This window comes from Taurulus bubalis (assembly GCF_910589615.1).
Source record: "Taurulus bubalis genome assembly, chromosome: 14".
Classification (NCBI taxonomy): domain Eukaryota; kingdom Metazoa; phylum Chordata; class Actinopteri; order Perciformes; family Cottidae; genus Taurulus; species Taurulus bubalis.
In genome coordinates, this window is record NC_136602.1 from 10,815,823 (window position 1) to 10,831,347 (window position 15,525).

Sequence of the window (15,525 nt, forward strand, 5' to 3'; positions counted from 1 at the left end):
AAACACAGGCAACATAGATACACCTCTTAGGCCGATGATGATGATGATGATATATAGAGTCATGGTGATGATGTAATCAGAATGTACGTACAGACGCTGATGGTGGGGGTATTTATTGTGGTAATAACATAAGATCAAAGACATTATAAATAGATGATATTCTGAATCTTTTTGTCTGAATGCATGAATGCCCTTTTTGTGAATAGGATGTCAGCAGGGCTTTCTCAGTGCACTCATAATCTCAGTGCATGCGGACAGGGTCATGGAGAGTGACACTTAATTTACCGCCGTCATAATGGGCACAGTGTCGGCTGCATACATAATTAATCGATCACTGTTTTGCACACTGATAACAACACGACCCGGGCCCTCACCTTGTCTTTGAATGACGAGTGCATTCACGTTGCCGCTCATCATTACTGTGACACATGTAACACACTCAGTGAGAAGCAGCAAAGAAGCAGATCATATGTGTTTCATGATGACTTGCCGGCTCTCATCAGCTGAGCTGGCTATCACAAGAGTCACATGGGAGATGAGGGTGTACAACCATGACATGGGGATATACTCCTCTTAGATGCATTTAGCAGAGCCGCAGGTTAAAAATGGGAGAGAAAAAAAATCAAGAGGTGTATTAAAACTCTTGAACAAGACTTATACAGCCACGCATTCAGGAAGAAGTATAATAAGAATGCAAGAAGTAGACAAGGGTGAGATATGTTAAACCACACCAGCAAAGGGAAGATCTGTTCACTCTATTTTTAACTCAGAATCTTAATGAAACCTCCCCTTAGCGCCTATAAGCCTCCTCACCCCCCTTTCAATGAATTCATTGAGTTGAAACAGATTTAGGCAGCAGAATGAAAGATGGTGCATAGAAATGACAGGCTGGGTTTGGAGATTAATATTACAGTGAGAAGTGACGATCTATTACTGAACTCTCCTCAGTCCGCAGAGCATAAGATGAAAGTGATGAGCGCTGTTGCCAACATATGGAAACTGATTACTCTCATCATGAAGACAACGGGCTCCGGATCTGTTGTGTAATTAACTTTACTTCATGATGCATTATGATAACAGACACTTTTTGTTGTTATCATCCACAACTTTGAATCATCCATTTCGTTGTATCTAGATTTCAAATTGAACTCTATATACTTTTGTATTCAGCAAATGGGACTGAGTTAAATGTTTCATGTCCAAAGCACTTAAAAAAAATACTTTATTTAAGTTCAGATAAGATAGAATCAATCACCTTGACAAAAAAAAGGTGCATCAATCCTATAAAACATGAATATGAAGTACATTAATCTTCACATCTAAGTACAAGGCCATCTGTCTCATTGCTCTCCCTCACTCCTGTGTGCTTACACCATGTGACCATTGCAAACAAGCTACAGTCCGGTCCACTGTCCCGTGAAAGGAGTGCGGGAGCGGGACAATTGATTTTTTTTTTTTGCAATAGGTCGGGGAGGTGGTGCTGGAGTTCAACACTGCGCTCAAAGCGTGCTCGGGATGGTGCAGATAGATGGTAAACAAATATCTGACAGCAGCAGCACTGGGCTTCCTGTGCAGCGCGTGAGGCGGTGAACTACAGGACTTGACTCGGCTCTTTAGTGCCCATTGTTGACGGCCCTGCCCGCGTCCTCGGAGAGAAAGAGCTGCTGTAATTGGTTTCTCAATGAAGGATCATCAGCGGCTCCCCGGAGGGTTAGTGGACTGTAGCGCAGCGCTGCTCTGTCGGCCGTCCGCTCCCCGGCGTTAAACACCGCTTTGCTCCTTCCTCTTGAGATAAACAAATGGACAGTGAAGGGAGCATCACCACCCTGCGCGTATTTTAGAGCGGGATTTGTGTCCGTTTTCACTACCTGTGCGAATACTGGGAGTTTCGTCGTTTTTGCAGACATCGCGGACAAAGTTTCACGTTCGATTTCAACATGAGTGACCTGGAGGACGACTTTGCTAAGATCCTACTGCTAAAAGAGGAGAGGATACGGGACTTGGAGAGGCGTCTGGCGGACAGGGAAGACGAGATCCAAGAGCTGAAAAGAAAACTACACAAATGTCAGTCTGTCTTGCCCAGCGCGCAACTTCTTGGACCGAGGACCCGCAGGGCGCAGGGCATCTCTGCGGAGCCGCAGACGCACCAGGACCTGTCGCGGCAGGCGCTCCGGAAATATGCCAAGTCCGACTGGTAAGAGCAGGCATCTGTGCTTTATTTGCGCCATCACGCCCATGTGCCAACTTTGTGTCCCATCTTAAAATATCTTTCTGAGTGTTTTTTCTCTTCTCTACCGGAATCAAAATGTTTTGTTTTTCGTGTGGATCTGTAATTGGGAAGCACAGCTCTGTCGCTCTCAATAGAAATGTGCTGGGAAATGAATGTACATGTGTTGATGGTAACTTTACACACGCGCACGCACGCGCGCGCACACACACACACACACACACACACACACACACACACACACACACACACACACACACACACACACATTCAGGTTATTGTGTGTACTTCCGTCTCCTGTCTCCCCACCAAGCTTTTCTCTCTGTCTGTGGTCAACCTTTACTTTTTTTTTTTTTTGTAAATGAGAGATGGAGACGTTTGCCATGAATGGACGAGCACTTTCATTCTTGGGGGCCGATGACGCAGCTCTAAGGCGAGCTTCAGAAAGAGCTCCTAATTGATCAGATCCATCAAGGCAGTCCCACAGGACACAGACAAGAGGAAGTGCGATGCATTATTGGCTTTTAGTAGCTGGACGCTGAGGACCCGAAGTGCATGTCTGAGGATATTTAATACTCCATTAGAAAACGCTTTGTTTGACCATATGCTTCCTTCATCACCTTTAGGTGCTCGTTTTAGCTTCACAATATGGTTGTTCTGATTTTGAGGGTTTCAAATTCAAATCAGTTCTGAACCTGAATATTACTATTCAGGTTCAGTTGGTATCTCACACTTTTCACTTTGCTGTAATTACTCCCAGGAAAAAGTTTGACCCTCTTTGTCCTCTTCTTTTAATTTCTTCTCTTCCCCATTCCTATTATCATAATCTCATCGGGTATAATTACTTGCTATATTGATATCACACACATTAACTCACTCGCACGCACGCACACGCACACACACACACACACACACACACACACACACACACACACACACACACACACACACACACAAACACAGGCCGAAACGTGACTCAATTGATGCAATAGACAATGGGGTTAATTTTATTAAGATGGCTAGACAATTTCCATTCTTCTTTGTAATTTTAAGGGCAGGTTCCTCATTTGCACTTGTTAACTGGTGCTCAGTGTGAATTCAACTCAGAATTCTATAGAAAAAATGAAAACGAAACAGAAATACTTAAGAAAGAAGTACGGAGGTCATGAATGACCAAGGCTCATTCACAAACAATGACTAAAAAGCTACACTCAAAGAATGCTAATCATCCGTTTTCAACCTTTCTATAGGACCAGGGTTCATTCTGAAAATGGTCAAATGAGTAAACTCAGCTGATGAGGCACAATAAGTGCTTGAATGGGCCTTGAGTGGACAACTAGGCTAATTACACATGGCCATACCCTCTGTGCAGTGAAACGAAAGTAAACCTGTTTGCGTTTGTAAGGTGACATGAAAGCTCCCTCAGTGCCCGTGTCTGGAGGAGGGGCTCCACCTGCGCTGCCGTGCCCGCTAGGCCACTGCGGGGTCGGAGACAGTGTGACCCCCATTAGAGTCAGGACGTGGCACCAGCCGGAGTCCCGCCCCGCTCATCGGATTACCACAGCATGGAGCAAAGGATCCTGTTTCTATTGATCTGCATAGGAAAAGGGCTGAGCTGGATGGTTAGAGAGGTGAAATTTAAAGCGCAGAGGTACTTTGAAGGACATGTGGGAGGGCCTCTTGATGATGGGAGGATGTGGGGATGCAACACTGGACTGGAGAGAGCCTGAAGTCTCCAGGCACCTGCAGTTTCCTGATATAAAGGAAACGTCGCTGCTGATCAGGCTTGGTGTCCTGCGCCCTTCCCTTGACAGAGATTAAAAGAACATATGATGGTTTTTAATTGACTCAGAGGAGAAAGGCTGCCTGGTCTTCATTGAAACCCCTCTTAGGAGGGGGGACGATATAAAGCTATCACTTCAATGATTCAAACAGGCAATAAACAGAATTGTTTGTGGAACAGATGTTCCTCACAGTTGCTTCATCTCAGTTCTACTTTTTTATTACGCTGATGTCTGAAAGCAGGTTTTGCTTCAATGTGCATTTGTTTTACACCTATTGCACACAGGACTAATGCACATATTTGCAATGGAAGAAGTGATTGTTCATTACACACAGTAAAGGCTACCTATTTCAACAAAGGCAATGCTACATACAACATATGATCAGTCAGTGTTGGGCACGTTTGCCACCTTGTTGTTGTTTGCCTGAGTCGATGCTTTTTCCCACCACAAGAGGGCAGCTGCGATCTATTATTAGATCAACTGTCTCTCTCCAGGGTTGTTTACACGCTTTTTGTCAGGAAAAAGATGCCTTTTACCCCCGAAGCAAAAACACCTATCCTACCAGCCAAAGACATCTCCCTCACTCTCCTTTTTTTGTCCTCGCAGTCAGCGACTTCCCCACCTCTCAGATCAGCAAGGCTCCTCACCCTATCAGATTGTCCTTGGCAGCATACCGTCGACTGAATGTGTCCAGAGCACATGAGGCCAAATGCTGTTCGCTGAGCTTCGGATGACTCATTGGTATAATGTAGACAGACAGCAGTAGCGCTCACAGTCAACGCAGACAGATGAAATGAGGAATGTGGGGCTGCTGTGAAGAGTCGTGAGCCAGTATATTTTGGCATATTGATGTCTGCTGGTGCTGCTGCTATAATTTGTTCGCCTTTAGCACCTTCACTTTCTCCTATATGGGATCAGTCTCAAAATGAATAGTTGACAGGGATTTGGGGAAAAGCGGAAATATTCTTTTCCAATTTAAAATACACGGTTTGCCCAAAGTGTAATTTGGGTTCAAATATGGAGCATTGCATTTCTGTCCATGTAGACAAAATACACAGGGAGCCCGACACAACACATGCAGTCTCCTTCCCCAAAAGATGGAAGAAGAAGAAAAGAACGCGTTGTTTATTTTAACACCGAGGGTCATTAAGTTTCCATCACCTTCAACTTCCATTAAGGCTCCGGTGCTCATCTATTTGTAACTCAGCCGCCCTCGGGGCGATCTGCTGAGGTATGATGGCACGTTCTCCGAGCAGTGGCTTTTCTCACCGAGTCCATTATTCATGTGAGAGGAGCGCGTCTCTCTCTCTCCAGAGTGGCAGACTGCACTGTGCCACGGATTCCTGTAGGCGCCCTCCTCGCCATGCGCTCTCTCCGGGTCGCAGCCTGACGCACTCGGAGAGGACGGTCCTCCGCTGTCACACCGCCGAGGGTGGGAGGGAGGAGAGAGGGAGAGAGAGAGAGAGAGAGAGAGAGAGAGAGAGAGAGAGAGAGAGAGAGAGAGAGAGAGAGCGCGCGCGAGAGAGAGCAAACTTTACGTGATAGTGGTCGAGACGCTTTTCTGGCTCACCTTGGAAATTTGCGTCAACCGCCGAACATACCTTCGCTTACATTCCCAACATCCGCAAGTGACGGACAGCGGCGAGGATTCCCCCGCATGAGAGACTGGGCTGCATCCTCTGGAGCTGTTCATGCCGGATAAAGTTTATGAGCAGCGTGGCAGAGAGGAGAGGGGACAAAGACTCGCCTGCATACCTTTCGATAAACTTATCGGGAAGTCGCTCGTCGCCATCTGAAATGGGCACCTTGCGTGACCTCCAGTACGCGCTCCAGGAGAAGATTGAGGAGCTGCGGCAGAGGGACGCGCTCATCGACGAGCTGGAGCTGGAGCTCGACCAGAAAGACGAGCTTATACAGAGACTACAGACCGAGCTGGACAAATACCGCTCCGTTATCAAACCGGCAACCCAGCAGGTCAACAAGCAGAACGAGCTGCACGAGCAGCAGCGGACGAAGAGGCAGGCAATTTCGGCCGAACCCACAGCCTTCGACATCCAGGATCTTAGCCATGTCACCCTACCATTCTACCCCAAAAGCCCACAGTAGGTGTCCAAATTATAAGGCATAATGTCCATCATATATATATATATTTGCAATAGCTGTTGTGCTCTAGTATTAGTTCATTCACCCTTTGTCACCTTTCTGATTCCTGTGCGTAATGTTTCGTGTGGCGCAGCAGGTACGGCACCTGTAGCAAATATGGATGAGGCTATATAGCACACACACACACACACACACACACACACACACACACACACACACACACACACACACACACACACACACACACACACACACACACACACACACACACACACACACACACACACTGAATATGAGGAAATTGTGATATGGTGCCATCAACTATGAAAATGAGCAACAACTGTCTTTATAGTGACAGTGATCAATAGGATTATGAGCAGCTTGGTGATAAAATGCTGGATATCAATAAGCCTGATCAAAGCTTACGAGAGAAAATTAAATTCTATCCAGTGATGGGAATTATCGGTTTAGAGAGCTGGTGACGGCAGCTTTGTGTGATGTACCAGTGTCAATTTGATACAAGCTGCAAATTCTGTGACAGGCAGTCTTAACATGCTCTCTGTGCATGTTTACCTTATGATTTGTGGAGAACTCCCCTCTGTCTCTCCCTCTCCCTCTCACTCTTTCCTCTTTGCAAACTCTCACCCAAACATATCTCCTGCTCAGCTCTGTCTGCACCATGAGGTCTGGTATACTCAAGCCATCTGTTGTGAAATAATCCAGCTGTCTGTTGGGTTTGAACTTGAAGGTTGTGTCGTTATGAATCAATACAATGACTCCCCTGGTGGACAGGACGAACATACTCTTCATTCTGCAAGCACATTGTGTATAATTGATACATTTCAAAACTAAATCCAGCTTTGAAATGCACATCGGGAATGTCAACTCACAAAGAATGAGCAGAAGGGAATGTTCATAGCTTTAATATCTACATTAAAATCCATAATATGAAATAACGCTACCATTGTGTTGCTGTTTTCAGACTTTGCAGAGAGATCAGATGTGTCAGGTATGAATGTCATTTATTTCGCGACACGCAAACAAACAAAGCACCAAGGATTTCGTGAGAGAAGATTCCAAAAGGAAGGGGATTTCTTTTATCTGTGCGGGGAAAGGCCATTAGTCTTTGTTATACCTGACAGCTCAGCTGTGGCTATAAACACAGACAGCTCACTGGTTCCTTGTGTTGTGTTTTGTTTTCTTTGCCTCGCTGTAAGCGTGTGACCCTGTACAGCTTGGAATGGCAGATGTGGAGAACCAAATACAGAGGCCATTTCATTATGATAATAAACTTGTATTGTGTACATATTTTTATGAAGAGATTTCCCAAAGAGGCATTTAGCGAGACCTTGATGGCAAGTTAGTTATTATCAGCCTTTTGCAAAAAAGCAAAGAAAACCCAGAACAACCTTTGTGCTGCATATTGACATTTTGCATATTGAAACCGAGTTTCTATGTAATCATCGGTCAATTACGAAGGGAAGGGAATGATTGATCCCCACAGGGACCCTGAAAGATTGGTTAATGATGGAAGTAAAAATGAACTGCTTCTTAACAAGAAGCAGTTTCACTTCCATCAAAGTCTCTCAACTACAGCTTTGATGCTCTGAGCGTCAGCCAGACCTTTTAATACGGGACATTTAGCCTTCTTCTAATACACAGATACATGAAAGATTATGATTGTAAAGAAGCCGACTGTTTAATGCAAATTACTTGAGCATGTTTGAGCCCTGGTCTATTATTAGTTCATCATTATTATCACTAGATAAAGAGAGATAAAGAGGAATATAACACTTTTCTTTTTAATACATTTTGCAAGTGCCCCCATGAGATGAAAACAGCTCCATTACGTTTTCATTTCGTTTTGGTTATTGAAGTAGAGCAATAATGTCTGTTGGATTTGGCTAAATGTTTAGATTTTTCTTTCATTCTCACCCACCTTATCTTCTTAACAGGACCCATAGACCATACACATACGCTATCTACTCCTTTTTCCTGTCTGCCTCATATTTCGGTTAGCCTCTCCCACTTTCCTGCCACCCCTCTTCTTTTTTCCTCCCAAAACAGCATATTTTCTCCTTTTAAGGAAGGCTGAACTTGCTCAGCCCTAAACTTCACGATGCGATGAAGGCAAATATATCATCCTCACAAAGGAGGAAGGCAGATGTTTTTATAAGGGTCTGGTTAGAAGACGTTGCTTAACGTTGCTATCAGAGGCTTAAGTGGGGGCTTCCAGATTTGAGTTGAGAAGGCCAGAAATCTCCTGGGAGTAAAGTAACAGAAAGAGGGTCAATGAGGCACATTTCGGGAAAATAATGGATTTCCAATTTGTTCCTGTGAGCTAAGTTAATGATATGCAGAGTTTTGCTATACAATGGATACAATTAAGAAAAGTTAAAGCATCATTAACTCAGTTGGAACATCACAAGGATCACCACAGTCTAGACTATCACTTCCCACCTTTATTAAGGATCACTCCCTAAACCTAATGAGAGATGCCAACATCTAGCTATAAAGCAAAGAATCCATCTCCAGAATTGTCCATCCGGTTTACTTCACATTTAGCACTTGTATTGCTGGGGAACCGAGGAAGTGCTTTGTGTAAATTGGTGCAATTTGGCAAAGCGACACGTTTTTTGGCTAGATTGCTGCAGGACTGAAGAATTTTGGAGGCCAATCGGGAAGTTAACGTCGCACAGGTTCCCTGACATGTTGCATTATTGCAGAAAATCTGTAGAAAACAAACGTTTATGACACTTACAGGTTTTGTTTAGTACGATAATCATCACAAAAGAACCTCACTTTAATGCACTTTGAGACGTTAATGCAATCGGCAGACGTATAAAGCTAATGTTAGGCTATAAACGAACTACACCACCACCACATGACAGCTTCAGGCGGATTATGCGGCGTGATGACTTTGGCATGTTAGCAACCGCCTTTTTAAGACACGTTATAAGCTTCTACATTCACGAGTTGGGTATTCACTAATGTGTATTATGTCTTAGAACAAAAGGTAAACACCTCTTAAGCTTGTGTTAACCACAGACATGTTGCAGGCATCTTACTAAAAACAAAACAAGCTAAACTGCAAATTTCAGTTTTTTTTGGCAAAGGCATGGCAAGTCCCCCTATAACCCATCATATCTCTACTGTTTCATCTTTGACGAAAAATATGCTTAAAATAAAATAACACATTATGTGATGTTAATGATGTTTTTTTAATCTATAATCCTTGTTATTCAGATCGTGGCTCTGTTTGAAACTATATGAAGCTCAACTCAAGATAGCTACATCATCAGCAACATGACCAAATTCTTATCGCTGTCCAGTCTGCAATAATAACCAGATCAATGTATTAATGGCTCTGACTATAACAGGCTGGACTTAATGATATGGGCGGTAAATTCGGTTTCGCCTCACGAGGGTTATTTCTAATCAACATTAACGGTTTTATCTCCAAATGAATGTACGTCTCAGCAGAGATACTGCTGGCTAACGTTAGCGAAACAACGTGCAAATACCAATTGAATTAACTGACAAGAAAAGTAACAATTAATGGTATAAAGGCTATAAAGACCCAGATTAATAGAGGCATTACAATTTGGTGCCACCACCTCAATGATAGGAAACATTATGCAGAGAACTATCTAATGTTCCTAAATCATATTAAATATCATTAACAGTTTGATGGTGGTATGCTATTGATAACAAAGATACCCTAGTACAATCAAATTTATGAGTTTGTTTCAGGGTTTTAGGACTCAGGTGGTGTCAGGGTTTCAGTGCTTCAGTACTCTGCCGACGGTCGAGTTCATCATACCTTACATGCCTGCAGATTTAGTCTGCTAACACATGGGTGATGGATATACTAACGTTGCAACTGAACCTTTCTACACTTAAGCCGCTCTGCACGGCGCTCATACTGACGTTACACGCCTTCGTCGACGGAGAATATTGACGACCACCCGCTGGTTAATGCCGGTCCCCCCTCAGGTTTTCATATTTGCTAATGCTAGCTCACACACGGTTGCCGTTCATTGAACCGCTTGTGCTGTTAGCTTGTTTAGCTGAGCTGTTTGCACTGATCTCGGCCGAGACTGCAAATCGTCAGGTTATGCTCTGAATTTGGTTAACAGCTTCATTGTTGGAAATTATTTCAATACAGCATCGTAAAATGGCCTGCATTCAATTATTCATTAATTCATTTTGATCTCAAGTGAAGGATGACAGAGAGGCATATCCGCACAATGTAACGCTACTTACATGTTGAACTTTAGTTTAAGGTTAAGCTTTCACCTGGATACAAATATAACCTTGAATATACCTTTTCAGACTTGACATTCAAAATGGGCCCCTTTGTATTTCCTGTAGCAATATTTGTGCAGCTGACAGGAAGTAAACAGCAAGGCCGAGTACTTAGAACAGATCTGTTGCTAGGGCAACAGAATGGCTTTGAAAAGGCCTAAAATATATAAAAAACATTTAAATATATGTATCTCAATCTGCAACATAACCAAACATTTCTCTGTCAGGCTAATTTAGTTGTACAATTTTCTGAAGTGAAAGTATACAGTCAGTAAACAGTAACATTATACAGGTGAGTTGCAGATTCCTTTTGGAGCCTTTTGTGAATTATTTCAGGGTACAATGAGTCAGAATAGTAGCAACATTTTTATATCTCAATATCAATATCAATCTGTAGCTGATCAGAGCCCTTATAGCTGGGAGCCACAGACATAACAGCAATGTCTAGTTCACAGACATTGCTAGTTTCACCGGTGTTTCTAACGGTGACTTGGGTGTGTGATGCAGAAATGGCAGATGTATTGCTCAGGATCCAAGGCAGTGTATTGTTGAGGGTGAATTGTTTGGCTGAGCGGTTCTAGAGAAAGCTGCAGACAGCAATACCAAAGGCCAACCGATCGGTCTGTTCTGAACAGGCATGTTTTCAACGGGAACTGCAGTAGTTAAGTTAAATCATTGTCTCCTCTGTGCGCAGTCTCTGCTTAAAACAAGGAGGTTTGAAGAACATAGATTGCGGGACGGGGATTTAAAAATAGGTGCGACACCTCAGTCTTCTTTACTCAATTCCCAGGACTACCATATTCTGATGCTCAAGGGTGAAAAGAGATACCAAGGAGCCATTGGATTCTTTTGGTTGCTGCACTGTCTAAAGTTCAAAAATATGAATATCCTGATACTTTGGATGCTTGTTCCCCCACTGTCTCCTTCTTCCTTCTCATATCTGTGTCTAACAAATGAGTTCCCTTTGGCTGAAAAGGCATGTCCACAAATGACAGGAACATCTGGGATAATGATGTTACCATAAGAAGGTGTTGTCTGAAAATCTGACTTTTGTTCAGTGGCATTTACATGGTGAACATTCAATAAACTAGTATTTCTGACCTGCCACTGAGATTATCATCCAATCAATCAAGTGTTTGCACTGTACATAACTAAACAAGTAATTTGTGTATTCCCAGTAGATTGTGACAACTAGCTAATGTTGGTCTTTAGTGATGCAGCTCCTCGTTTTCATCCACAAGTATCACTGATCTCAGAGAGTAAAAGCAGAGTTGGCCTTGAAACCCTCAACAGACTGTTGAATACAAAGCACACATTATGTGAATCTTGTTTTTGGATATTATTGATAGCACTCTATTTTGAGACTCAAACCCAAACTAATCACTCAGCTGATGGTGGAAAAATTCTGATGTGTAGAGGCTGGCCAGGGCAGAACATTTACATGCCAGCTATGCGAGCTGTTATTCAGAGCATCACTCACAGTTTTGGCAGTTTTTCATCTGAAGAAGCAACCGTGTCTCTTCAAAAATTTGACGCGTCTCAAAAGTTGAGAGAGAAGCGGTCGTGTGACCTTAAAAATTCAAGATAAGCCCTTAAGGAGAAGTAAGACACTGACTTTGATACCTAACCTCACATCATGAATGTGCGGAGGGGTTTGCAGCTTGAAGTTTGTGTTGATGTGTGTTCTGTGCAGGACTTTGCTTCGGGCTGGCAGCAGGTCAGAGAAACCTGTGGGTTGTGGGAGCACTGCTTCATAAATCCCTTCCAGGTTATTTGCCCTTTAAGCTTTAAGCTCCTCGGGTGATCAGCGTCAACAATGCATCCAGAAATCAGCTTCTGAAAAGGGCACAGAGCGCAAAAAGGTAAGGCAGTTCGCCAGTGCCCTTGAATCCTATTTGCAGGAGGTTGAGAGTGCTTTTAGGTTATACAAGTTTAGCTTCTCAAGAGGGAACTCGTTTTTTTGTTTTTTTAAAACTTCATTCGTCCAGCTGACACTCTTGTCAAAGCTGGCCAGACGAGCAACTGTGACTCTGATGATTCTATGCTTCAATGAATGAGTGATCTGGTCTCACTTTTTGGAGTCGGGTCCGCTTTAGATTTCTCTCCCGTCTCTGGACACTTGGACCGTTGCTTTGACGGTTCAACACATGGACACCTCTAATGAACAAATGTCTCTCCTCCGTTGATGTTTCATAATTAACATCTAACGTGTACTCCTTGTTTCAAATGATAATTTGACATAATGTCCCCTTTAAGGCCGACTGACACAGTGCTCTGTTTACCGAGCTGCACCTTGGTGACTGCACGTTTTATAGTTAATTGCATTTTCTTCCTTCCATGCATAGTCATGGCAAAAAAGACTTACCTGTGGAATGCCCTAATGACTCCGCAGTCTGAAGGCCTTTTTGGCTCTCGGAAGTGAACCCCTGAATCCAAACAACGTGCTTCCATACGTGCGCATTTAGAAAGGCTATTTATTGACTTATAGCAGCATTGAGAGGGAACGAAAAGGTTTCATCTCGACGGCTTTGAAATAAGGATATGTTTTCTGAAAAGCTGCTCTGCAGATTGAGTGAAATTGATATTTCCTTCAAATTAATTAACATGCCTGCCTGTTGAACTGGTCAACATCCTTCAATGGATTTTCAACAATATTTTAGTCTCAGCCAAGGTTTTTGCTTGAGATGTGCATAGTATGTGTGATACATATAGACTCTCTACTAATAATTGATATCCCTAATCCTTTTCAAGTAAGCTTTTCTACTATAAAAAGAAAAACCCAATGCCATATGAATCTATGTTTGCACAGTGATGGTCTCATTTTGTTTCGCCTTGTCTTCAGGTCCAAGGATCTGATCAAGGAGGCCATCTTGGATAACGACTTCATGAAGAACCTGGAGCTGTCGCAGATTCAAGAGATCGTGGACTGCATGTACCCCGTGGATTATGGAAAAGACAGCTGCATCATTAAGGAAGGCGATGTGGGCTCGCTGGTTTATGTCATGGAAGGTAAGAGCACATGCACCAAGGTAACCGTCTATCTTGCAATGAAATAAAAGCAGACTGACCCTATAAAGAATAGCTACTCTTTGTATGCCGATTCAAGTGGCTCTGTCGAGCTGTGTCTGGTGAGCTTTAAGAGCCAGCATGACAATGACAGAAAATAAATGAAAGGGCATTATTGATGGGTTTCGGCAGAGCGATGAACTAAAATTAAAAACTTCACTTTGTGATGCTGTATGATTCACTCATGTCCCATTGATTTTATTTTGTGGGATGCTGTGATCCTTTCTATTTCTTTCCCATTCAGCATGGGGTTTTTATACTCATTCTTTTTCCGGGGGGTAAATGAGCCTGAGTGTATCAGTGTGAGAGCTCCGATGACAAGAACAACAGTCCATGCTGCCTGGCGCTGATGGGATCCGTGAAAGGGCATTTTTGCTTCATGATTTCTCACAACCGATACTGCTACAAAATGTTCAGAGAGCGCTCGTCACTGACAATAGATTTGACCTCAGGGAAAATGGCCTCAGTCGATGCTTGCACAATATAACGGATCATTACGTAGAGGTTAACTTTAGACATTCACCAACTTAATATAGATTAAAATATAAAAATATAGAACGTCTAAATTACTATTATTGCTTGGTGCCTCTTTAAAACCCCAATTACTTGCATTTAGCTCTTGCCTACAATTGCATGGACGGAGTAACTGATCTAATATGGATTGCAAATGTTTCATGGTGGAAATACTTTCCTCTAAACCTTAACAACATTGCAGAATAAAGAGAGGGAATACAGAATAAAGAAACTGAGAAGCCATAAGCTTGAATCTTTTTGGTTGGTATATAGCCAGTGGCATTTAAAGGTTAATACTTTACTAGGAAGAGTGCTGATATTGATTGTTGCCCCCGTTGTTTCATATCGGCCGCCTACTATTTTAATTATTGAGTTGGAAAGACAATTTCCTTGTTGGAAAATTAGAACCAAAATAATGAGAAAGCAAATTTACTAAACAATTTTTATTTTTTTTTTAAAGTTTAAGTCTATCACAAATCTATAATTCTATAAAAGCATTCTCTGTGCTTTGCTCCTTTCAAGCCGAGGCAGGTAGGATTTGTCACATTTGAAAGGGCTTCAGAGACAGACGGTGTCTGTGTTGGGATGCCAGGAGAAGTTTTATGGCTGCTTTCAATCTTCATCTGGTCTTTAGTGAGTCACTGGGTCTGAATTCAAAGACCTTTTGTGGCCAATCTAAGAACTGTGACTTTAAAGGTTATTGTGTTAGGGAGCTGAATCAAGTCATATTGATTCGTAGACCAGCAGATATATTTATCTCTACGGCCATCTTAGAGAAACAAATAAAGTATAATAATTCTAAGTACAGTAAAACAAAAGCATAATGTATTACTTTAAGTTAACCAAACAATTATTTCAATGCTTAGCACTGAGCACCTTTCAACCCTATGGACGAGCACCTCAGCAGATGAAAAATTAGGTTTTGTTTTCCAAAATTCAACAAAACATAGTTTATTTGAAAACTGTCTAATAACACTCGTAAATACAAAATACAAGGATTGCATTTGTGTAATATAACATATTTATTGATTGTCGGATCCCCTTTCATAACTAAAAAGACGGTATTTGCGAGTGTGCACAAGTGACTAAATGACCGACTGTGACACTCTCTGCTAGCTGTGGTATATTTTTATCTGCCCGCCGACATCTTTTATATCTATTATATTACACTGTAGCTGACCGATGATGTAGTCTTTCAGTGTGTACAGAAACAGCATTTTCATGGCTAGGTCCTTTATGAAGGAAGGAGTAAGCCTCCTGGAGCTCTTTATAAAAGACAGACTTTCTCTTCAGCGTGACAGTTAACCGTTAGCCTCCTGTCAGCTTTTGTCAGAAGCATCTGAGCAACAGCCTTGACAGCGAAAACACTGATTGATTGACACACACACACAGACAAATCAGTATTGAATTCAGACACGTGGTTCACTGTTTATGTTTTTATATTGGGTCAGGTAATAATGAGTAGAATAGAGCATGACAAAAATGTATGTGAGGGCTGAAAACAAGTATATATTTGAATTGGTG

General features: G+C 42.5%; 1 protein-coding gene across 2 annotated transcripts in view; it reads left to right on the forward strand.

The window, feature by feature from the left end:
* Positions 1–1,937: 1,937 nt before the first annotated feature.
* Positions 1,938–15,525, forward strand: part of LOC306747145 (cGMP-dependent protein kinase 1) — a gene marked incomplete at both ends in the record, with an annotated part of 79,760 nt that continues 66,172 nt past the window's right edge. The window contains 2 exons of one of the 2 annotated variants that reach the window (XM_079230162.1): positions 1,938–2,194; positions 13,265–13,431. In XM_079230162.1, coding sequence (XP_079086288.1) covers positions 1,938–2,194; positions 13,265–13,431 — 424 coding nt within the window. Of the gene's footprint in view, positions 2,195–5,793; positions 6,114–13,264; positions 13,432–15,525 lie in introns of those variants that run through there. The other variant, XM_079230161.1, reaches the window with a different exon arrangement.